Source organism: Kogia breviceps, chromosome X (assembly GCF_026419965.1).
Source record: "Kogia breviceps isolate mKogBre1 chromosome X, mKogBre1 haplotype 1, whole genome shotgun sequence".
Lineage (NCBI taxonomy): Eukaryota > Metazoa > Chordata > Mammalia > Artiodactyla > Physeteridae > Kogia > Kogia breviceps.
The window spans coordinates 129,670,153-129,696,473 of record NC_081330.1 but is presented as its reverse complement, the minus strand read 5'-3'; the positions used below and the strand labels follow the sequence as shown (position 1 = coordinate 129,696,473).

Here is a 26,321-nt window from a genome sequence, read left to right as displayed (position 1 = left end):
CTTACCCTAAGCTTTCTCATCATAGATACTATTAGCAATTTAAAAAAAAAAAATGAGGAGGAAGGAAACTAAATTTGAAAATTCACCCCCACCCATAGACTGCATGAGGGTTTTTCAGCCTGGGGACCACTGACGTTTTGGGGCAGATGCTCCTTTGTGCTGGGATCTGTCCTGTGCACTGTAGGGTGCTGAGCAGCATCCCGGGCTCCACCCACTAGATTCCAGTGCGCATCCCAGATGTGACGACCAAGACGGCCTCCAGACAGTGCCCGTGTCTCCTGCGTACAATATCACCTCCTGCTGACAACTATTCGACTAGATTAAGGGAATCCACATTTTTATGTAAGTGGTTCTGTTACGCCCTAAGTTTGTTCTCTGACCTTTTAACCTACTCAGTTCCTGCTATCTTTTAAAACAACTAAATGATCTAATTTAAGAGTGCACTGATATCCTGCCCAGTAGACTGACCTGAAAAATAAGTGAAGAAACGGAAAATGTTTCACACATACTGTTGACAGCAACAGTCATGTCCATATGCATGACACATGTAGATTATTTAAAATATTTATGCAATCTGTACATAAAACTGAGTTGCCAAAGTTTTGGAAGCATGTGGAAAGGTTTCGGAGATGAGGACTCTTCACTTACCAGTGAACATCGTTACTCACCAGTATGTCCTGCTTGGCGATGGTCACATAGAAATCCAGCTGCCCTCTGTCCTGCGGGGAGATGTCCATTCGCCCGCTGAATGGTGAGATGGTCACTGTCTGGCCTACAGGCAGGAGGGGCAGGCTGTTGGTAAAGCCTCCATCTACCCATTTCTGTGGAAAGCATACCCCTCATCAGCACATGTTGACAACATCCCTCCCAGGTGAAGAAAATGAGCATGCATTTCCCCCAAAGAACTCTTTCCTTCTAACAATGCATGCCTTGGGAACGCCCTTAACTTACGATTTATGAGGACCCTTCAGACTAGATTTGTTGTGGAAGCAAAGCAAATATTTGTATGCATATCATTAACCCGTATAATAAGAAGCCTGAACGGAATCAGGAAGTCTCTCCAGTTGTTTAAAAGCTTTAAGTAGATCATTTCACTAAAGAAGTACCTAAATTTTTACTGATGACGGTGCTTGCGTAAGAAGCCATGTGTCATTAGGCTGGGATTCATTATCTAATCAGAATGCAAAGCCAAGTTTACTCTGACACTGAGCAAACCGTCCGCAAAACAGGAGTTTGTGCTGCGTGGCTTGTGGGATCTTAGTTCCCCGACTAGGGATGGAACCTGTGCCCCCCTACAGTGGAAGCGCAGAGTCTTAACCACTGGACTGCCAGGGAAGTCACAGGAGGTTCTACTTTTATCATAAGAACTGGAAATCAGTGTTTTCTGTAGCAAACTTAAAAATAAATAGAACCACCAGAAACCCTTCCATTTCCAAAGCGGTTCCTGAGTATGTAAGGTCTTCGAGCATTGAAGAACTGGGGAGGAGGGGTGCTGTGTTAAACAGGAACATTACCCAGAAGAGATTCCGTGCTTTCAGACCCAAGCCCAAAGGAAAGGCATGGACAGAGCAAGTCAGAGAAGATTCTAGAGGCCTGTGCAGAATTGTACACTGGGAAAGGATTGAAGAAACACAAAGATAATACTCCTTACACTGTTTCAAGGCAAGAGAGTCTCCATCTGTCCTTGAGCCCACATGTTAACAGAATCAGCTCTAACAATAAATAAATAACCAAACATACAACACTGAAGTTCAAATGCTCCCAGCTGTATCTAAAATGGAAATACCCTGCAGGTGATGTGAAAAAAAAAGGTGGGGGGGGGGGTGGTGGCTGGAAATTGTGGAGAATGCAGCACAAAAGAATCTCTTGTGGAGAAAGCAAGAAGGTGGGGTGAGGAGCAAGAAACCAGTTAGAATAAAGCATCCTGGGACTTCCCTGGTGGCACAGTGGTTAAGAATCCACCTGCCAATGCAGGGGACATGGGTTCAAGCCCTGGTCCAGGAAGATCCCACATGCCGCGGAGCAACTAAGCCCATACGCCACAACTACTGAAGCCCACATGCTACAACTACTGAGCCCGTGCACCACAACGAAGAGGAGCCCCTGCTCCCCAGAACTAGAGAAAGCCCATGCCCAGCGACAAAGATCCACCACAGCCAAAAATTTTAAAAATTAAAAAATAAAATAAAGCATCCTTAATTCAGTTAAAACTGTTCATTCCTCTTTTCTAACATGTCTTTTTATTTTATTATTTTTGTTATTTTTATTTTTCGATACACGGGCCTCTCACTGCTGTGGCCTCTCCCGTTGCGGAGCACAGGCCCCGGACGCACAGGCTCAGCGGCCACGGCTCACGGGCCTAGCCGCTCCGCGGCATGTGGGATCCTCCCGGACCGGGGCACGAACCCGTGTCTCCTGCATTGGCAGGCGGATTCTCAACCACTGCGCCACCAGGGAAGCCCTAACATGTCTTTTTAAAAATGTCTTTCTTGTTTTGATTTCTAGAGCTGGTTACTAAATGATCAGTACCGCATTGTTTACAAGGGCCTCAGCCAGCCACCAACTCCCCGCAGAGGGAATAAAAGTAAGTAAATAAAAGGTGAAAATGTGTTGAAAATTTTTGTTGAGGGAACTGCATTTTGGTGGAGGAGAAAACATAAATAGATTAGATTAAAATGAACCTGACCTAGATAATTCGCTATTGTCATTATTTTTAAGAGAACAAAATGCATATAATTATGTTTATTATAGAGCACACATATGTTTGTGTATAATATGTGTATGTGGAAATATGCATACATATATACACACGCACACGACTATACAAACACAGTCTAAAAGAGGGAAGTTTGTAGTGAGAAGGCCCCCAGATATCTGCTTCTGTGCCTTATTGTCCTGGAGCTTTTTTTTTCTTCCCTGATTGCTTTGGGTGTAGATACCAATTTCTGGAATAGAATAATACCTAGAGAGAGAACAAAAAGACACCTTCCAAAATTACCTTTCTTATCCTCAGTAGAATATCTCACCAATGATGTAAAAATTCATGTAGGTTTCATCAAGGGAAATAAAAAATATGTACCAAGGGGCTTCCCTGGTGGCGCAGTGGCTGAGAGTCCGCCTGCCGATGCAGGGGACGCGGGTTCGTGCCCTGGTCCGGGAAGATCCCACGTGCCGCGGAGCGGCCAGGCCTGTGAGCCACGGCCGCTGAGCCCGCGCGTCCGGAGCCTGTGCTCCGCAACCGGAGAGGCCACGACAGTGAGAGGCCCGCGTACCGCAAAAAAAAAAAAAAAAAAATTATATGTGTGTGTGTGTGTGTGTGTGTGTGTACCAAGGGTCATAGAACTTAACTGAGAGCTCACCTGATTTATTCAACTTAAGGAAAAGAAGGTCAGTCTGGCTCATTAAATTGCAAAGTGTTCTAATCTACCATAGGGCTAAAGACAGGTTTCAGGGAACTGCAAATCTGTTTTTCCAAGTTTCGTTCGCTCTTGTTAGCTTATTCTGATTGGATAAATGACTAGGGGAAACGTATAGCTTATCAAATGACTTGATTCAGTTTTCAGCGTCACTGACTCCTCTGTCACCGTAACCCCACCAGCTCAGATGTTCGCAGTGCAGTGTGCGTCTTACTCCTGGTTCATGCCCTCCTGAGCTGTATCACTCCCAGCAACCACACACACACACACACACACACACACACACACACACTCGGGCACTCAGATTCTAGCAAAACTTCTGGAAACGACGCCAACAGCAGCCAACATCCCTCCGTGCAAATATACTGCGTGTGGTACAGACGGTTGAAACTTCTGCACTTCATCCACTCGTGGCCGTGAGTCTCTGGCTGTCTGCAACATATCCCTCCAGGCCAGTGCCCCACTCCCACCTCGTGGACAGCACTCCGTAAGCTGGGAACCACTGCCGCGCGTCCTAGGACTCCCACGTTTCCTCGTGGGTCTCCCCAGGGTGGTTTTGCCCCGTGTTGGTTCGTTTCAGTACCCAGCACCATCATGCTCAAAGGAAAGGGAAGGCCCAAATATGCTAAAAAAAAAAACAAAATTCCTGGGCAAAGTGTGTTTCAAAAATCAAACTTGCTTCTGTCCCCACAGTTGCTGTCACTTGTCCTGATACCCTTGATTCCCATCCCTGACCATATTCTAAATGTGCTCCACGGTAAGGCCCACTGCCTAAGCCCGGAGAGTTGTGAAGATACAACTGCTCGGTAGAGAAGAAAATCTCACGCCCCGTGGTGGGGTAGGGGGTCTAGTGTGACTGTCTTGTGAGGGTGACAGCGCTGCAGACCAGAGCCAATGCAGTTATTCTAAAGGGTGATGGCACCTGTCACACCCAAGCCCGGCGGGGTATGCATCTGTCAGTACGCGTCAACCTCTGCCTTACACACGACATGTTACGGGTACATGCGAGGCTCACGAGTTCCAGCAACTTTGTTACATAATTAAAGAGGGAACTTTAAAACCCGAGGTGGTCACTTCAGCTGAAAGGGCGTATCTGTTCATCTGGCAAGTCCTTCCACGACACCCAGTGTGTGCCTGGACGTGCGTTCCACACTGCGATATGCTCCCGAGAGAACCGCGATGCGGGGCTGAATTTGCTTTAAGTGTATTTTGCTCAAAAACCAAGTCAACAAAAAGTCCTTCTGTCAGAAAGACAAATACCATATGTTATCACTTACTTGTGAAACCTAAAATGCGACACAAATGAACTCACCTACAAAACAGAAACAGACTCACAGACCTAGAGAACAGACTTATGGTTACCAGGGGTAAGGGGGGTGGGGGAGGGAGGAATTGGGAGTTTGGGGTCAGCAGATGCAAACTAGTATATACAGAATGGATACACAACAAGGTCCTCCTGTGGAGCACAGGGAACTCTATTCAATATCCTGTGATAAAGAGTCATGGAAAACAATATGAAAAAGAATGTATATGTGTGTATAACTGAGTCACTGTGCTGTGCAGCAGAAATTAAACACAACATTGTAAATCAACTATACTTCAGTAAAGTAAATTTTTAAAGTACTTTTTTTGGAAGACTGCATGGGATGTTTATATGTATAATGATTATAAATGCCATGGCACAGGGCCTAATGGTTTATTAAACAGCCTCTCATGTATCATTTAATTTGATCTTTACTATGACCCTACTGGGTGGGAGGGTCATGCTAGTAGTATGTTCAGTTTCCTCATTTTACAGAAAAGGAAATTGATGCTGGCAGGGTTACTTGTTCTAGGTCACGGGCTGGGCAGCCACCTGCCTTGGGAAATGAAGTTTTATTGGCACCCAGCCATGACATTTCCCACTTCACAGAGCTTTCCCACAAAACAGCAAAGTTGAGGAGTTGTGCTGATACAGACAGTATGTCCCACAGTGCAGACAGGAGTTAGTATCTGATACTTTCAGAAAATATTTGCGTGAAGTAAGTCAGAAAAAGAAAGATAAATACCCTACGATACCGTTTATATGCGGAAGCTAAAATCTGACACAAACGAACTTATCTACGAAACAGAAACAGACTCCCAGACACAGAGAACAGACTTGTGGTAGCCAAGGGGGAGCGGGGGAGGGAGAGGGATGGCCTGGGAGTTCGGGGTCAGCAGATGCAAACTGGTATGTATAGGATGGATCAACAACAAGGTCCTACTGTACAGCATAGGGAACTCTATCCAACCTCCTGGGATAAAACAGAAAGGGAAAGACTATGAAAAAAGAATGTCTCTGTGTATAACTGAGTCACTTTGCTGTACAGAAGAGATCGGCACAAGACTGTAAGTCAACTTTACTCCAGTTAAAGAAAAAAAGAAAATGTTTGCCAGCCCTGCTGAAAAGCACGCTGGCAAAAGGGGTGGAGCTGGTCCATTCACTCCACACTCACTGTGCTTCCTCACACACTGTAAGATACAGGGGCGGCGGGGAAGACCAGAACTGCTTCTGCAGGGCTGAGGGGAAGCGGACCAGGGGAAGTGAAGGAGGTTGGAAAAAAAAATTTTAGTTGCAAACATACCTTGTTTGCTGTCATGATGTAGAGAACAAACAGTCACACCTACAGAAGGTTCTTGGGCGTGACTCAAAACAGAGTGGGGAGAGGAGGGAAAGGGGGGGAGGGGGAGAGGGAGGGAAGGGGAGAGGAAGAGAGGAAGGGGAGGGGGAAGAGGGAGGAAGGAGGGAGGGGAGAGAGGGAGGAAGGAGGGAGGGGAGAGGGAGGGGTGAGAGGGGGAGAGGGAGGAAGGAGAGAGGGGAGGGGGAGGGGTGGGAAGGGGAGAGGGAGGAAGAGGGGGAGGGGAAGAGGGAGGAGAGGAGGAGGGGGGAGAGGGAGGAAGCAGAGAGGGAGAGAGGAAGGAGAGAGGGGAGAGGGAGGGGTGGGAGGGGGAGAGGGAGGAAGAGGGGGAGAGAGGAAGGGGAGGGGTCAGAGGGAGGAAGGGGGGAAGAGGGAGGAGAGGAAGGGGAGGGGGAGAGGGAGGAAGGAGGGAGGGGGAGGGGTCAGAGGGAGGAATGGGGGGAAGAGGGAGGAGAGGAAGGGGAGGGGGAAAGGGAGGAAGGGGGAGGAGTGAGAGGGAGGAAGAGGAGGAGTGAGAGGGAGGGGTGGGAGGGGGAGAGGGAGGGGTCAGAGGGAGGAAGAGGGGGAGAGGGAGAGGGAAGAGAGGAGGAGGGGGAGAGCGAGGAAGGGGGAGGGGAGGAAAGGGGAGGGAAGAGGGAGGAAGGGGAGGGGTGAGAGGGTGGAAGAGGGATGGGGAGAGGGACAAAGGGGGAGGGGTGAGAGGGAGGAAAGGGGAGGGGAAGGGGGAGGGGGAGAGGGGGGAAGCAGGGAGGGAGAGAAGGGAGAGGGAGTGTGTTTATGTCAAATAGATAACCACACCCCAGGACACAGGTCAGAATCTACCATTTGGCATGAAGAAACACAGGAGGGGACAAGAGACATAGGAGATTTTTAATGAAAGGGTGACAGGTTAAAAGAAATAAAATTTAAAAAATTAAAAACTGGTTGAGAAAACCTGCAGTACTGACTTGTACGAAATAATGATTTTTGGTAAACCGCCGACTTAATTTTTGGATTTCTGAAGGTTGCTCAAAAATGGTAATTCTATATACCCAGCTTTCAGGAAACTCTAGCAGTTGAAATTCTACAAGTGCTATTTATTAATAGAAGATGTTCCCTGGAAAACTAACCTGTTTTGTCAAAAATCAAATAGACATGCAGAATTTTAAAAGCCAATGAAAAATAAGAGCTTCTATTTCAGCATAGCTGTAAATTGATAACCAGAGTTCCATCAAGCCAAATCTAGCTGGTCGCCCAGCCAGCCACCACCGTTCGCTATGACAGTGATTGAGCTATGTGTCCTCGTGACATGTCTAAATCATGAAGAAGCCAAAGGACTGTAGTAATAATTGTATATAAATACATAGTAACAGAGTATTCTACAATTCTCTTTCCCACAGATATGCCAATAATGAAAAGATTAATAATTTATAACCCATGCAAAAGGCTCAGTGACTAGAATACAATGATAAATATTCCCTATACAATACACTGTTAAAATATTACTTGAAATCTAACTCAGAGAAAAAAACAAACCTATAGCTCTTCTTGTGATCTGCATCACAGTTCCAGGGATTAAAATATCAAAATAATAATAAAATAATCACTTGCCATCACTAATGCTATGTCTTAAAGTGAAACAAAAAACCAAACAAAAAAACACTGATCAGGGATCTCCCTGGTGGTCCAGTAGGTAAGACTCTGAGCTCCCAATGCAGGGGGCCCGGATTTGATCCCTGGTCAGGGAACTAGATCCCACATGCCGCAACTAAGAGTTCGCAGGCTGCAACTAAAAAGATCCCGCGTGCTGCAACTAAGACCCAGCAAAGCCTAAATAAATAAATAAATAAATAAATAAATATTAAAAAACAAAAACAAAAACTGATCAGTTAAGATTTCCTCTTGAAAATCCTTATTCTTGTTCCACATTTATGACCAGAACCCGTGAAAACGTGCTCTAAAAGTAGGCACATTCCCACAGCTTATTCAATCACTGGAAAGAGGCCACGTACACTGAAGGAAAATCCACTGGTAAAAATGGTAAGATTGAACTTCATTTCCATTTATTCATTTATTCAACTGTTAATGAATATCAAGTATAAGTAGGGTGCTAAAAACAGTCTCCTAAGATAAAGCCAGAGAAAGCTATAAAAACTTTTTAAAAAACTAGGAAAACCAGGGACTTCCCCGGTGGCACAGTGGTTAAGAATCCGCCTGCCTATGCAGGGGGCATGGGTTCGAGCCCTGGTCCGGGAAGATCCCACGTGCCGCGGAGCAACGAAGCCCGTGCAGCACAACTAGTGAGCCAGCCCACCACAACTACTGAAGCCCACGTGCCTAGAGCCCGTGCTCCGGAACAAGAGAAGCCACCGCAATGAGAAGCCCGCGCACCGCAACAAAGAGTAGCCCCCGCTCTTGCCAAGTAGAGAAAGCCCGCCCGTGGCAACGAAGACCCAACGTAGCCAAAAATAAATAAATAAAATTTAAAAATTAATTAATTTAAAAAATTCAGAAAATAAAAAAAGTTACGAAAACCAAGCCGTTTTCCAAGATGTTGTACCACTTCAAACAACTGGTAGACAGTTTAGGAAGGATTCATGCTGTTATTTACTGTGGCTTATGTCAATTTTAAGTCTTATGAAGGTATGAAACTTCTACGTGATTAATAAAAGATTTTTTTTTTTTTTTTTTTGCGGTACGCGGGCCTCTCACTGTTGTGGCCTCTCCGGTTGCGGAGCACGGGCTCCAGATGCACAGGCTCAGCGGCCACGGCTCACGGGCCCAGCTGCTCCGCGGCATGTGGGATCTTCCCGGACCGGGGCACGAACCCGTTGTCCCCTGCATCGACAGGCGGACTCTCAATCACTGCACCACCAGGGAAGCCCAATAAAAGATTTTTTTCAAGAAAAATATCAGGTCCACAAATAAGTACTAGTAAAACCCAGTATGTTCCATAGCTAGGTGACACGGGACGTGGAGATGAGTGGTCAGCGGGTTGAAGAGGAGCTGCATGCAGAAGCAGCTCAGGACACCTTGGCTCTGCCTCAAACCCAGGTGATGCTGAGCTCTCGCTGGCCCCCTGCTGCTGCAACCTCCCTCGCTTCAGAAAAACCACCAAGGCCAAGCAGCAAATCAAAACCTGACCTCCACAAAAGCATCAAAACCCAGAACAGAAGAGAGCGTGACACAAAGTTTTATGGAATTAGGAAAAGCTCACACCCACAGCAAAACACTGCATTTGAAAGCAAAGTTGGCATTTCCCTGAAAATGGAGCGATTCTACAGACTAACCTGGTCTAGAAAGCGTATTCAGCTGAGGGAAGGGAGGGGGCTGATAGAGTCCATAGCAAGCACACAAGGGCACCGGCAAGTCGCCACCGTGTGGCCGTAGACACGAAGCAAGGTCTCCGAGGAGCACACTGTCAATCATTGTGTGCGCAGGGGCCCCTCTTCCTGGGCTTCATTAAACACCCAGGGTAAACCGAACGCCTTCTGGAGATATTAGATTCTATTCAACACGTAATTAGGACGTGCCAACTGTGCACAGATGTCAGTCATCAGCAAGGCCGTGTCCTGTCTCCCAAGGTCCCTTTTTTCTCGCACCTCCAGGTGCTGCATTCCCTGTTTAATTGAGGCTGCCCTTTCATGTTCCTGTCTAAGTATTCAATCACATAGCAGGAAATTCAACTGAGAACATCTCACCCTTTAACTATTCCTAGGCTTCTGGTCATACACCTGGAGCAGTGGGGATGGGGCAGGACACAAATTAAATAAGGGAGATGTTTTTTTAAAGGAATGACCAAGGCAAAGTAAAGCAAGAGGCACAGCACAGGTGCAAACATTAGAGATCATCCTGGGGAAAGCTGCCCCCTTACTAAGCTTGGTGACCTCAGCAAAGTCAATGAATGTTTCTACAACTCAATTGCCTCATCTGTAAAATACGGGGGTAATAATCCCTACCGCACATGGGAGTGGACTCTAATGCATCCAATACAAAGCAATAAAAACAGGAAGTTTTACTTATCCTGGTAAAAGAAACACAGAAGGTGGCCTGGTAAGGTCCCCCTCCTCAAGTCACTCAGGGCCCAGTCTTTCCATCTCACTATTTGTCTCCATCTAGGGTGTGATCTGTGACCTCATGATCCACAACAGCTGCCAGAGCTCTGGTCATCACATCTAAATTCCAGGCAGCAGGAAGGAAAGAAAGGTACACAACCTCCCTTCCTGTAAGTCCCACAGTAATTCGTCCTACCTCTCACTGCCAGCACATAAGGGGATAGCCACACCTAGCTTCAAGGGAAACTGGAGAATGTGGCCTTTTAGCTACACGGTAACAGGCCCAGAAAAAAATTGGGTTTCTGTCACTGAGGAAGAAGAGGACAGTGTATGTTGGAAGAAACTAGGAGCCATTACCACCCGCACCTCCTTCATAATACAGTTATTACTATTTAAACACGGGAAATGTTCAGCATAGTCTTAGAATATACTAGGCTTCTGGGACTCAGCTCTGTTCTAGCCTTGATTCCATCCCTCCTTCCCCCACCCCATCTCCTTTGCATCACCTCCTTACTATACCTACATCCCACGTTCTCAGTCACCACTTCTTAATTTATCCATCACAACGGCAATTCTGTTGATTCTTGGATTCTGAATCCCCTTTTCATGATCATATACAATCTCATGAAACACCTGAGCATTCTGCATATTTTTTTCTACCATTTAGCTATTTCTGTCATGATTATATATTATCAAGCAATAGCGTGAAGTAAAATCATTACATTTCAGATCATAAAATTAAAGTTCATAATCATAATGTAAAGTTGATGTTGATAGCATCTGTATTCGAAATTTATATGTAAAAATAAATGTTGATTTTTTTTTACGGCTCTAAGAGAAAATGCTACTTAACTTACTTTAAAATCATTATGTAAAGGGAGATACCTCTCAAATTTTCAAATGACAGCAAAGATCATACTCCCTGGTAACTAAGTATCTGCTAGCTCTGAGAGGCAGTATCCAAAATAGGAAAAAAAAAAAAAAAACCCAAAACAACAACAACAAAAAAACACCTGGGTTTCCATGAGCTTATGTTTATTTTATGCTGCTTTAAAAAAATTCAATGTATATTATGTCTCTCCTTGGTCACAAAGAGGGTTTTAGCCTACAGCACGGAAGTCCATCACTGCAAATAACACACTGTATGCATATAGGTAATAAACAGAGTCTCAGGTGGACCTCATGGTCCACTCTTAGGCTGTCCATCTACCTGGCCTCATCCAGTTCCTCAGCCTCATCCTCCTCACCTGCCTGTTTGAGACAACCGTCCCAGGGCAGACTGCTTTGGGCCCAGAATCCTATGAGAAGCACAGAAAAGGGAGGGAATGACCAGGAAAACTCAGAGAGAGAAAATCACAAGGCCTGACAAGGTCAGAACACAGACAGATCCCCAATCACCTTAGCTAAGAGATTTGCAAAAGTCAGTTCCTTGGTTGTAAGATCATGCATTCACTGAGCACAGGCCCTTTGCTGGGCCTTCAAAGGGAAACAATGAATGACAGCTCTTAAACACTTTTCCCGTACACATTTATGAATGAATACGTACCTATCATGTATATATAAAACACAGGGCACTACTCATCCATGAATATGTGCCTGATCTTGAGTAGGTGTTAAAGAGACAGTGTACTTGATGACAAAGTACGTGTCTCTGGTGTGGGTTAAATAGATACTGTATTTGGTTCTGAGATGCGTATCTCCTGTTTAGGTATTAAATAGCCACTGTGTTTGATCACACAACTTTTAACTCTGGTGTGTGTTGAACAGATACTGCGTCTGGTTATAGGTGTGTGTGGAAGTGGGCAGGCGATAGGGCACCACAGCACCTGCGCTTGATTTTCTTTGTTTTTTCTGCTACACAGAAACAAAACTATGGGGAAACAAGTCATACAGACGGAGTCGGAGCCACCAGAATGATAATACAATTGGATCTTTCGAAGGAAACGTATGAACACGGGGTGTACGGACCATTTGTCAGTCGTAAGTATCTTACCTGTCCTTTGTATTCCACTGGGTTTAGTCCTGCATAAATAGGCACAAAGCTGCTGGCTAACAGGACCTAGACAGACAAAGGAACAGCTTGTGAAAGGAGGCATTAACATCCCTGCGATACATTTCATGTCACCTACCATGAAATTAAAATTGTTTAAGCGTATAAAAATTTACTGTAACAATACAATAAGTTCCATGTATTTCAAGTGCACAGTGGGACACACTTAAATAGAAGATGACAGTTACCCACATCAGAAAAGACCTTAAAGAGATACGCACAATTCATTGTTCTCCAACTCCACCTACTTCACCCGAGTAAACTACTGGCACTTAAAGTGTAGACAGCCAAGTCATTACAAAATTAAAGTCCTGGTAAGTCTAAATTCCTGAGTGTGTACAGGTTGCAAGTAAGTTACTTACGGTGTTCTGTCCTACACTGTAAGAATTATTTGAAAGTTTCACTCTGTCTTCCAGAGAAACAAACCCCTCTGGTTATTACAGCTCAGGGGATGTTGTCATTTATGTCAGCAGGATGTAGCACATTTCATGTGCTGGTTACATGGCCTGGATATGTAATGAGAAACCGGCAGGGAGGGGCACCAATTATACTTTATCTTCCATTTAAAAAGTCGAAAAAGATTGCCATTTACAATATTACCATTTCTTCCCATAGAAGAAGCTGAGCTCTGGGAGCTTTTCTGACATGTACAAGTTTTATTCTGCAATGCAGTTTTCAAATCGCTAGTGCTCTACTTGGAAAGATACAGTATTAGATATGGAATACTTAAGCTCCAATCCTTCAACTAATAATTGAAGACTCCATGGCTGTTTGTTGTCAAAGAGTTCATGAGATTTTTTTTTTCCAAGTAGATATTATTCAGAACTGGATCATGGTCCCCAAAATGATTTGTATATCATCCACTTGGAATTCTTTAGAGAACAGAGGGCATTTCCCCCAAAGAAAGAACGCTCTAAGTATGATTTATGAGGTCCACTCTCAAAACCCAGCAATCCCACTACTGGGCATATACCCAGAGAAAACCATAATTCAAAAAGACACATGCACCCCAGTGTTCATTGCAGCACTATTTACAAGAGTCAGGTCATGGAAGCAACCTAAATGTCCATCAATGGAGAAATGAATAAAGAAGATGTGGTACATATATACAATGGAATATTACTCAGCCATAAAAAGGAATGAAATTGGGTCATTTGTAGAGACGTGGATGGACCTAGAGACTGTCATACAGAGTGAAGTAAGTCAGAAAGACACAAATACTGTATATTAACGCATATATGTGGAATCTAGAAAAATGGTATAGGTGATCTTATCTGCAAAACAGAAACAGAGACACAGATGTAGAAAACAAACCTGTGGATACCAAGGGGGACAAGGGGGAGATGGGATGAACTGGGAGATTGGGATGGACATGTATACACTACTGATACTGTGTATAAAAGAGATCACTGATGAGAACCTACTGTATATACAGCCCAGAGAACTCTATTCAGTGCTCTGTGGTGACCTAAATGGGAAGGAAATCCAAAAAAGAGCAGATACATGTATACATATAGCTGACTCACTTCGCTGTACGCCAGAAACTATAACAACATTGCAAAGCAGCTACACTGCAGTAAAAATTTTAAAAAATAGCTGATTTATTCTGAAGTGCAAGTATATGAGAGACCCAGTCAGCAGCATAACGTGATTTCTGTAGGACACTCCTCTGTGGGCGGCGACCTGACACAACTGTACTGTGACACCGCTGCGACTTGGCACAGACTTTCTTATGCGACGGCTCCTCGTGACCAGAGATCCCACAGACGGGAGAGCGTCTGCATCTCCTTCACAGCCGGATGCTACTGACACCTGCAGGTACCCCCCACCACCCCCGCTTCTCCACAGTGGGAATGAAGACCCTCCGTAGTGGGGAAACAGCATCCTCCCACGCTGCTGGTGTACGTGAACAGCAGGGCATCGGTCCTGGGTGCAAGCGTGGCCTCAGCCACGGGCCCCTGACAGCTGGCCCGAGAAGCATGGCGGGGCTTCAGACTGGAGTAGAAGCCAACTCAGTGGTGTCAAAGCACGACAAAGGGACTCTAGCAGGAGACAGGAGGCGATCATGCCAGGTGCTACGGCACATCTCTGCTGTGCCAGGCTGATGCTGGGTGCCAGAATCAGCTCCACAACATCTGGGCGCCGTGTGGAGTGAAAATGCAGGTATTCAGAACTGTACGGTGTCGAGAGCAAAGCATTAAGCCACGGCATGATGACACCCTTGCACAAGATTTCTCAGCCTTCTAAGAAGGCTACAGGAGCAAACGAGCCCACCACTTCGGCATTCATTGCAAAATCTCAGCTTCCGGCGCGGGGCGGGACAGAGCGGGGGGGGGGGGGGGGCCCGTCACGTGACCCACACACGCTCCACAAAGCCGCCAAGCAGGAGTGCGCATGCCCTCCGGCGATGTGCAGGAGGTCACATCCATCCGCGGGGCCGACAGGACAGAAGCCAAGCCTCTTCGGGCCCAGCCTCGTCGGCCCCCCCGGTAGCCCCGACCTGGGCAGCTGAGCATGTTTCAGAGCAAGGCTGTTCAGCACAGTCACCGTCCCTGCCTTCACCCTAACCCATCCGGCCCTATCATCAGTGGGCTACTCCTTTAAAAAAAAATAATTACAGACCCTAGGAACGTTCTGCAGGCACAACGCAGCTGTTTAATGAAGCCATTCGGCAAAAATGCAACACCGCACCATCGCGATAACTGAACCAACGCGTGGATAGCACACATGTTGGGAAATTACAGTACTTGGACGCCTTTAAACAGCCAAACACACTCTATAGCTGTAATGACTTACTTCACTATAACAAGCAGACATGCGGCGTGCACAAAAAAAAAAAAGAAAAAAAGAAAAAAAAATCACTACCCTTAGAAACAGAATTATGTGGGTTTTTTACCTCCCATGTGTCAAGTTATAATGTGAAGTTCACAAGTTAATGCTTAGAACTCTTTTTGAGCTGCTTAGATGAAAAATGCTATCCAATTACTTTGATACAGATAGTAACAGTAAGAATCCTCTGAACTGATATGAAAAGTGCAGTGAACTGGAAAATACCCGTCATTCCCCCCAAAATCAGTGTATTTGTTCTGTCATAGTTTATACGGGCTAGTGATTTGTATATCAAACTATGGTTAGTGGGAAAATTAGCTTTTGATAGTTAGGAACTAAGTGGCTTGTCTTATTCGATGTCAGCTTACTGCCATTTTACTGCAAGCAAACAGGATTTCCTAAGGCAGGAGACAGTTCATGAAATATGTACTATTATGCCTAAACATGCTCTTTTACTGTCTTACCTCACTGATGCTCCAGTGAAATTTTTCTCAGCAACAAATACCGATACATAGAGGGCAGTGGTTCTCAAGTTGGGGGGCTGGGGGGCCGAGCCCCCTGGGGACATTTAGCCATGTCTGCAGACTGTTTTGGTTGAGGACACCGATACAGAAGGCAGGGACCTCGTCAGTGCTCCTGCCCTGTCACGTAGCCCAGCACTTTAAAAATTACATGTATGTGAAACCGTTGATTTGGTTTCTGTTTCCTTCTCACCAAATACACAAGGATAAAAATAAAAGTCAGCGGCTTCCTGTAGCAACTGTATAAAGCATTGCCAAGTGTGTATTCAATACACGTTCAGACTAGCTCTTTTCATTTTACATTTTATAGAAAAGGGGTGTTTAGAAAATTATGTGGCCTGGCTTCCTTAGCGAATAAATTCTCAACCAGTTTCATTTATGCCTAAAGCTGACTGTGGAGTTTAATGAGAATCTGGCTGTGTATTCAGAACCTGCTGGTGTAGTTGAAATTCAAAGACAGATTCAAATTTATCTTACCCAGTCTTCAAGATAATGACCAATCTTGAATTCAGTCCTTATTTCACCTTCACAGGGCTAAATGTGAGAAGGTCTTGCTGTAAGAGCACGCTCACTGTGTGCGAGGACATTCAGGACATCCTGGCAATGGAGACAGGGTTCTTCTTCCCAAGAGGGACACCATTCTGCAGGAACGCCTTCCTGGGTGTATGTGTGTCAAAGAGCATTCACGGATGTCAGAAGACCATCTCAGAGCACATACACGGGGCGTCAGTTTGAAACACAAATTCGATGATTTGTACCAATTCAGACAAGTTCCAGAACACTATCCCTCCGCGGCACGGCTAATTTCAAAGTCATTCCTGCTGAGCTGTGGAGGTGATGTACGACTTTCTTTTAAATAAAGGGTTTACTTCCCTAAGTATGCGTTGCGGGAGGCTAATATTGAAATATGTTTGCATTTCCTGATTGCATGTTTCCTTCTGAAGAGGGATAGCCCGGAATAAAATCCAGAGCTTAAAATGAGTGAGCTGAGGTGCAAGATGGACACATTGGGACATTCAGGGTACAAGACATAAACGGGCCCACAACTCGAGGAGGTGCTAAGGACCCGTGACACGTGTTTGCCTCTGTGCCTGGGCCTCCTGGCCGACGCTCCCCTGGGCTGGAATCAGCGCTCTACAGTATGGGGTTACGGGGCAATGCGGGGCTGAGCCCCGCCCCCATGGCTCCGCAGGGCCCTGCCCTAGTGGGACGCCTCTGCAGTGCCCAGTGCCCTGTGCTGGCGGGGGTCCTGGCACTCGGGGGCCTCTGGTGGAAGGGAGCTGCCCTGATGATCTCTGAATGGCCTTTGTCCATGGTAACTTCGACCACATATAGGTCCTGGCTTCTGTCCAGACGGCCAACTCAAGGAACCTCCTTATCACAAGGTATCTGGCCAGACGGCCACACCCTTCCTGTTGTGTCCTAAACAGGCTCTCTTACTCTCTTCAGTACGCACAGGCTGAGAATGTTCCAAATCTTTAAGCTCTGCTTTGCTTCTGAGGGACAATCCCATCTTTAAGTATTTCTCTCTTCTTGCATTTTACTCTAAGTAGCCAAGAGAAACCACGCTGCTCCTTCAACATTTTGCTTAGAAATCACCTCATCAAATATCCAGCGTCATCACTTGCCAGTTCTACCATCCCCAGAACACGAGGACATGAACATAATCCTGCTATTCTTGGTCAGTGTATAACACGGGTGACCTTTCCTCCATTGTCTGATAACATTTCCTCGCTTCCGTCTGAGACCTCATCAGTACGGCCTTTACTATCCAGGTCTAAGAAGATGGAGGCTCTCTCTACGGTTTGTTTTTTTCTCTCCAAGTCATCACCAGAATCACCGACGGCAACACAGGCTTTTTCTAACAGGCACCTCTCAACTTACTGAGCCCCTGCCCGTTACTCAGCTCCAAAGCTGCTTCCACACTTTTAGGTATTTGTTATAGCAGCAGCCTCACCTGTCAGTGCCAAGTTCCTGTCCCAGTCTGCTCAGGCTGCTACAACAAAACACCACAGACTGGGTGGCTTAGAAAGGACACAAGTTTATTTTCTCACAGGTCTGGAATCTCAGAAGTCCAAGATCAAGGGGCTGGCAGATTCAGTGTCTACTGAGAACCCACCTCTATGTCCTCACATGGTGGAAGAGGTGAGGGAGCTCTCTGGGGTCCCTTTTACAAGGGCACTAATCCCATTCATGAGGGCTCCACCCTCATGACCTAATCACTTCCCACAGAACCCTGCCTCCAAATACCATCATATTGGGGGTTAGGATTTCAACACTGGAATTTGGGGGGAACACAAACATTCAGACCATAGCACTGAATTAAATCACCATGGACATAAGATTCCAAATACTATGGAAATCCAATCCCAAATAAAATGAGTCTTTGGACCACATAATTGGTCCAAAGAGGTTCTCAAAAATAATCAACTACCATTGCAGCTATCAGACGAAAGAATAATTTTTTCATGCCACCAAAAGGGAAGTTAATATAATTTAAGTATGAATCATCATACAAGCACATTGGTGAATGTAGACCAGGTCAATGGTGGAAGAGGTATAAAATCAGATGCCTAAAGGCAGCAAAACTTGGTCATAATCCATTTCCCGAGATTTTGTAGATGTAGGTGAGCACGTTGCCCATGAACAAAGATAAAGGGGTAAGAGAAGAAAAATGTTTAAGAAAGGGTGAAGCCTACCCAGTCCGCAAAAAGAAAGCCGGGACCTTAAAATTTCATGACAGACTCACACAGGGATGCTGACCAGTGATGTGTGTGGCTTATTATCTTATTTGTTCATTATTTACTAAATATTGTCTGTAATTAACAAGCTTATAGGACTTGACTATTTCAAGCACACTTTTACATGATTTTTTCAATTTACTCGCCATGGTAACACTGATTAGCTTTCATCTCCATTTCACAGTTGAGAAAACTGAGGCTCAAACATAATTAGCCTCAGAGGACACCATCAGGGAATGAAAGACCTAAAGAGGAACACCGGGAGGTGCACAAAAAACAAGTGATAATCCAAGGCCGTGTAACAAGACATAGACGCACAGACACCCATGCACACACTTTGAGATACAGGTTTCTAGTTGGATTTTCAGGTACACAGACAGCCTATCTGCAATAAAAGGCAGCAGTCGGCTGGTGGATAATGAAGAGATTGGCATTAAAAAGAAAAAAAAAATCTAGTAATTAAGAGAATAAATGAGGAATTGATTAAAAATCACCAATATTTAGTACTCTCCCACATTCCTGTCCTGGCTAGCAATTGATCCTTGACATGCTCTACCTCTGGTTTCAATCTTAATCTCCGTCTGTCACCTACAGATTTCCCAGATCACAGACATTAAACCCAGGGCTGAGGGATCAGAGCCAGGCAGGCAAAGCTCCCAGGAGACGCCAGTTACAAACTGTGGGCTGCTTCTCCTCTTGGCTTCTGGAACTCAGCGCCCTCCGGTCTCTAGCTAAGGCAGTGGGGGAGTGGCTGGCGCCTTTCTTCTCTCCCCTGACACTGAATGAGGCAGTCAGAAGCAGCCCCCCAGACAGCGGTCTCCCACCGGCCTCTTTCATCAGAACACAGTATGTCACCGCCGTGTGTGTGTGTGTGTGTGTGTGTGTGTGTGTGTTGCGGGGAGGGGGAAATATTTTATTTTCCCTTCATATTCTTCTCCCTCCCTCCTGCAATCTTCACCAGTCTTACTTTTTGAACTACATGCTCGTGAGTATTCCAGGCATACATTTCATACATTTTTATAGCCACCATCTGCTGTCAAGGAACCATCTATCCTTCCTTTCTTTGAGTTTCTGCAAAAGGTTAGAGCATTCTACTAAACGTTTAAAATGCTTCTCGTATAAGCTAGGATACGTGTCAATCATTCAATTATTCTCCTTACAAGGTATTATACGCTGGTGCCAACTAGTTCTCTTCTGTTCAATGAACTCAAGTAATTACACCAGTTCTCTGAGTAGTTATTATCCAAAACACAGCAAATCCAAAAAGTCCTGTTTGCTTACTGCAGTAGTTTGCTATGGCTGCTATAACAAGTTACCACTAATCTAAAGGCTAAAACAACTCAAATGTATGATCCTAGGGTCTGGAGGTCGGGATCCAGCACGGGCTGGATCCACCTGGGCAAAAAAAATCCAAGTGTTGGCAGGGCTGCATTCCTTCCTGCGGGCTTGAGGGGAGACTTGGTTTCCTGCTCATTCAGATACTGGTAAGCATTCAGTTCCATCGGCTGTAGGACTGAGGTCTCTGCCTCACCGGCTGTTGAGGGGGGCACCCGTAGTGCCCTCCTCATACAAAGGCTCCTGCGTCTCAGAACCAGCAAACGTCTCCATTTCTAAGGACACATGTGATTAAATTAGTTTGGGTCGGCCCAGATAACCCAGGATCACCTCCCCATCAAGAGCCTCACCTTCATCCCATGTATACAATCCCTTTTGCCATGTGAGATGCCGTATTCACAGGTCCTGGGGATTACAGCGTGGACCTCTTTGGGGGATGTTATTCAGCTCACGACACTCCCATATGAAAGGAATTAAGAGGGTGATTTTATCTCGCGTTGCGAGGCGGGGCAAGGCTACCAGGCAGAATGTTAGAGGCCTGGACTGCGATCCAAGCTGGGCCACTAACGAGCTGAATTACGTTTTGTCCAGATCACTGAACAGGAAGGATCCAGCTTCTTCATTCTTTTAATAGATGCCATCTTAGTTCACTGATTTATTCATTCCCATTCACTCACGGAGCACAGGCTGATGGAGATGACACTGTGCCAGGCGCTGAGAATATGGCAGCGGACAGAACACAGCAGTCCCTGGACCCTCCTACCCGCCCCCCCCACCCCGAGCTTACACTCTCGTGAAGGAAGATAGACAAAAACTAAGTAAACAGAGCAGTAAAATACGTATGCGGAACAGCGGTAAGTAAATCAGGGTGGGATATAGGAAACATCAGAGGCTCGGCCACTGTAGATACAGCAGCCACGGACAGACTCAAGGAGAAGATAGTAACTTTGGGTAGAATTCCCCTCTTGTTTCATGATAGGATGATAGTCTCTTGCTCCCAACCTTGTTCTCTCACGAACAAGAAGAGGTATTCTAACCACTGCAAGCCTGACATATCTGCCTTGGCATTGACAGTTTGTGACAATTCAGGCATGGATTATCAGCTTCTCCCTTTCTATTTTTTAAGTCTACACAAGAGTATAATAATATTATAGAAAAATATTTTTCTGAGATGGAATGACTATTAATGTATAAGTGAGAGACGGGAGTGAAAATATTCTAATCTCTTAAGTCACAAAGTAATTTTACTTGTCAGCTCAACATTTCATTAGGTATTTCAAAGCATATCATTCAAACATAAAATTCGAACAGTGAGTTTTGATAGTAAAAATCAATGCATTTATCATCTGATTCAGGTGGAACCTGTAGCTCTCTCAATCTATCCCCTGCTGCTGTATCCAAACACGCGTCCTCTGTATCACCTGAAGCTTGCTACGATTCCCACAAGAGGAAAAAGAAGAAAATAGCCTGGCTTTTCTAAGAGAAGTGCAGCCTTTCCAATTTAAAATATTTAATGTATTACCTTAGCAATGCACTGTTATTTGCAAATCAGCTTAACTATTTCCCAGAGACAATGCTCTCCCAACCTACTTTCACATGTGTTTGGATAGAAAGGCATCAACGCAAAATGGAAGAAAGGAAAGGGAACATTAGAGTGAAAAAGTAAGAGACCCGGATTCCCAACGGCAATCAATACACCCTGGGGTGTGTCACGCAAAATCCTTCCACCCATTTCTTCTGTTAAAAAAGCGACAGGGCTTCCCTGGTGGCGCAGTGGTTGAGAGTCCGCCTGCCGATGCAGGGGACGCGGGTTCGTGCCCCGGCCTGGGAGGATCCCACGTGCCGCGGAGCGGCTGGGCCCGTGAGCCATGGCCGCTGGGCCTGAGCGTCCGGAGCCTGTGCTCCACAACGGGAGAGGCCACAACAGTGAGGCCCACATACCACAAAACAAACAAACAAACAAACAAAAAAAACAAACAAACAAACAAAAAAGCGACAAAAGGACAGTAATCTCACCTGTGCTGCTACAGGGCTGTGGAAGGACCGAATACGGTAGCACTGAGACAAAGTCTTACACAAACTGCAGAAGTATTATCTACATCAACGTAAGGAATGGTTCTTGCTACTCAAGTTTAATCCCAGGATAAACGTGAGCACAGCGGACATCACGAGAAAAACGCTGAGCCACTCCCGAGGCCTCTGGGAGCCGCCTGCCATGAGGTGGCCTCGGAGGGATACTGGCGGACGCCTCGGTCGGCCGCCATGATTTACGGAGCATGTACGATCTAGCAGGCGTGGCGTGCAATGCTGGATCTAAAGAACGCAGGCGCGCTCACTGTTTGTGGAAGCATGTATCTCAGCGCTTGCTCATTTCCTCCAAGGAGGAATGCGGCCGTGTTACCTTAACGAGGTCCTCCCGGCGCGGAAAACTGGAGACCAAGCAGTTTTCTCCGGTCTTGGTGTTGGTGATGGAGACGTGCAGGCGGTTGTGAGCCAGCTCGTGCGCGTTGGCGGGGAGAATCGCCTCCATTCCGCTCCTGAGGAAGAAAAGGGCACCCGCGTGTCGGGCTCCGCCCCGCTGGCCTGCAAGCCCTGTAGCTTCCCAGACTGGAGACCCGGAAAAGAGCCCGGAGGCAGTGACAGCGACACCTATGGCTTACTGGGTGGGGGACCTTCTATGTCCAAAGCAAAAGGGTCCTGGAGAGACACCCCATCATGGTCGGCAGGCAGGACACAGCAGGCATCTACGCTAGCCGGGGGCGAAGGAGGCCACCATTTATATGGGGAATTGATGTCAGGTGGGCTCATCTGTTACCACAGAAACTAACAGCTCACAGCCCGCCAGGTTAACGGCCGCCGTGGAGGGCAGATATCTCCCCTTAATAAACTACCAGGTGGAGCTGCTCGGACCCAAGGATTAGGAGAATCACGAGCTGGGGCAGGAGGCAAGCTCGTCTGTGAGAGTGGGGTGCAGCTGAAGCAAGGGCTGGTCGAGCAGGGGATTTACAGACAGCAGGAGAACCGCCATCTTGAGCGGCTTGGCCACGCACCGCATGGTTCACCTTTAATCACTGACCGCCTTGTAAATGTTTCAGGAGAGGGAATGCTGACTGAGCTTGCTACCCTGTATCCAGAGCACCCTCTGTCTTCACAGGCTTCGGGGGGAAAGGCACTCTATGTGTACCTCAATCGGGCCATGAAATCATAGCCGGGTGTCACTGCCCCGAAAGTCTGCCTTCGGACTTCTTCGGCGAAACTGTAGGTAAACTCGTTACATGCCTGAAAAAGAAAATTAATAGGTGACCCTACGTTTTGTCAGAAACGTTACCATTCTGGTTCCAGAACCCTGTGCCTATCACACAAGGCACCTGGACCGTATAAAGCCAACCCCAGATGTCGGATGCTTCACAGGCACGAATCTCCACGAGGCCTGGTCCTCACCCACCATCCCTGGTCCCCAGGCAAGCTATATGGTCTGCCAACTGCAACCCTTTTTTTTTTTTTTTTTTTCTCTCTCTCTTTTTCTTTTTCAACCACCTCACATGGCTTTGCCCACCTGTGGAAAATCCTTGACGCCTGGGTTCTAGTTGTATGTTACTGAGCACACTTCTCTACAGGCTTCTCCAACATAATTAAATTCCTCACCCACCCCAACCCTGCGGCCTCGGCAACGTTCGGACTGCAGCTCTACTGTAGGGCCTTAACTGTACTTACACCCCTACTTCCCTATCGATACTTTTGAGCTTTGAGCTTTTTTCGGCTGGCAATAAGATACTGGAATGTCCCCCCTGGGCAGAAACCGTTCCGAGCAAACAAGTATGGCGGGTGATAAGAATGATTAAGCCAAAGAGTTTAAAGGTCGCCCCAGCCAACCATAACTCATGTGACTCAACCCCCCACCACAAAAACACGAAAATGTAAAGTAGGCATCCGACAGCCAACCAATCAAGGAACTAGAGCCAAGTCCCCACTCCGGTCCGGAACAAACAAACCAATGAGAAAAAAAACCCTTGATATATCCACACTTTGCATAATGAAAAATGAAAGCTATAAAATGTATGTGATTCCGCTTGGCGGGGGTTCCTCTTCGGCCTCCTGCGTGAGGACCAAGGAACCCCGGTGCACCGGCTCCTAATAAACCTCTTGCGTGTTGCAGCGACTCTCGACTCTTGGCGGTTCTTGGCCGAGCTGGGATCCCTCGGAGACCGTTCAGGTCTAACACTACAACAGTGCTGACGGTTCACAGCACCACCGCCAACAGAGGAAGGACTTGCGAGGACTCTGCCGGATCAGAGTCCTTGGAGGTTAGCCTGGGGCACTGGTCTTTCATAAAAGTCCCCCCCAGTCGGGGCTAGCAGGCAGCCAGTGCTGGGATCCGCTGACGTGGCCTCTGTTGCCTCGTCTCCATATAACAAGGCAAGGTGGGGATAATTACCGCACTGGACGGGTAAGAAAACCGACGTTTGGAGGGTTAAGTATCTTTCCCACTGTGCCATCGAAAATGAGCGTCAGAGGCAGGATGTAAACCCAGGTCTGTCCATCTTTCATTTCTTAGTTCATCCATTCAGCAACCTACTGGGCACGAGGCGTTGGGCTAGGAACTGGGATTCGGTGGCTGAGCGTGAGATACACAGAGCCCCTGCCTTCGTGGGACTGAGGAGTCCCTCGGTGAGGAGATGGCAGGGTGCCAGGAGAGCATCCGTGTGGGGGGCAGGTTCATGTCCCCCCCCCAGAAGGTTAGGGTACTCCTCGGACCCTGAGAATCGGTGCCCTCACACAGCAAAAGGGACTTTCCAGATGCGACTAAGTTAAGGGTTGCAAGATTAGGAGACGCTCCTGGATTATCTCATTGAGCCCAGTATAATCACAAGGGTCCTTGTAAGGGAGAGAGGGGGGCAGGAGGGTCAGAGCTGGCGAGATGTGAAGATGCTATGCTTATGACTTTACAGATCGAGGAAGGAGCCAGAGCCAGGGAACGCAGGACGCCTCTAGCACCTGGAAAAGGCCAGGACACACACTGCCCTCTGGAGCCTCCAGAGGGAGCGTGGCCCTGCTGACACTTTGATTTTAGACACTGAGACCTTTTCAGACGTCTGACCTCCAGAACTGTTAGAAAATAAACGTGTGTTGTTCAGAGCTGCTATGTGTATTGTCATCTGTTGCAGCAGCAACTGGGAGCTAATACGGTGGGCATCAACCTCCAACTTCACTTTGCTAGGCTGAAGCCTAAGATACAGACAGGAGTTGGACAGGAGATGGAGGTGGCAGAGGACAACAGGCACAGATAGCACTGAGAAGAGTGAAAACAGCCCAGACGGGGCAGAGACCAGAGAGGCAACCTCAGTGAGCCATGAGGGGGCTAAGGTCCACGTGGCCCTGGGAGTCATACTAAGAAATCTGCACCCCAGGAGAGAAGGGAACCCTCCTACACTGTTGGTGGGAATGTAAATGTCAGCTACCATGGAGAACAGTATGGAGGTTCCTTAAAAAAATGCAAATAGAACTACCATATGATCCTGCAATCCCACTCATGGGAATATGCCCAGAGAAAACCATACTTTGAAAAGATACATACACCCCTATGTTCATAGCAGCACTATTTACAACAGCCAGGACATGGGAACAGCCTAAATGTCCATCGACAGATGAATGAATAAAGAAGATGTGGCACATATACACAATGGAATACTACTCAGCCATCAAAAAGAATGAAATAATGCCATTTGTGGCAACATGGATGGACCTAGAGATTGTCATACTGAGTGAAGTAAGTCAGACAGAGAAAGACAAATATCATATAATATCACTTATATGAGGAATCTAAGGAGAAATGATACAAATGAACTTGTTTGTAAAACAGAAACAGACTCACAGACTTAGAGAATGAAATTATGGCTACTGGGGCGAAGGGTTGGGGGGAGGGATAGATTGGGAGTTTGGGATCGACATATACACACGGCTATATTTAAAGTGGATAACCAGCAAGGACCTTCTGTAGAGCACAGGGAGCTCTGTTCAATACTATGTAACAACCTAAATGGGAAGAGCATTTAAAAAAGAATAGATACATGTATATGTATAACTGAATCACTTTGCTGTACACCTGAAACTATCACAACATTGTTAATTAACTAGACTCCAATATAAGATAAAAAGTTAAAAAAAAAAATCTGCACCCCATCCTGAGTCAGCAGGGATCCCGTGGGTGGGAGAGGGGGAGGTCACAGGACGAGATGTCCAGATTCGTGTTTGGGTGAAATCACTCTGAATGTTTAGGTAGATGGCTTCTAGGCGGCAAGGGCAGATGCAGGCCTGCCTGTCAAGAAGCCGCTGTAGACTTCTAGGTGAGAAATGGGGGCGCCTCCCCCCAGTGTGTGCTCTTTCTACTAAGCCACACTGCACACCCAGCTTATTTTCTTATATTATTTTTGGTTACACACACACACACACACACACACACACACACACACACACACACACACACCACAGCCCCTGACCAGACTGGAAACCTATTAAGGAATGCACGTCTCTTTGGGTTAGCTCCCCGCTGTGGCAAATTCTGAGGGCTGAGGAAAGGCTGGCTGCGCTGAGCTCTTAAGATATCAAAGTCTAAATCTGCCTGCCACCTAAAATACACCAGCGTCAGGTGCTGCTCTTAATTATACATGCACCAGCTCGCAACTGGATTCATTACTCACATCTCTGTCACAACACCACGAAGCTCGAAGAACTTAT

At 46.5% G+C, this 26,321-nt stretch overlaps 1 protein-coding gene across 11 annotated transcripts in view; it reads right to left on the bottom strand.

Annotated features, from left to right (window-relative positions):
* Positions 1–26,321, bottom strand: part of PNPLA4 (patatin like phospholipase domain containing 4) — a 120,029-nt gene that overhangs the window by 90,038 nt on the left and 3,670 nt on the right. For all 11 annotated transcript variants that reach the window (XR_010838729.1, XM_059050119.2, XM_067023983.1 and 8 more), the window contains 4 exons: positions 22,771–22,865; positions 21,988–22,123; positions 12,104–12,169; positions 669–821 (listed from right to left, as the gene is read on the bottom strand). Coding sequence is in view for 10 of the 11 variants with exons in the window: in XM_067023983.1 (XP_066880084.1) it covers positions 669–821; positions 12,104–12,169; positions 21,988–22,123; positions 22,771–22,865 (450 nt within the window). In the remaining variant the exon portion in view is untranslated. The remainder of the gene's footprint in view (positions 1–668; positions 822–12,103; positions 12,170–21,987; positions 22,124–22,770; positions 22,866–26,321) is intronic.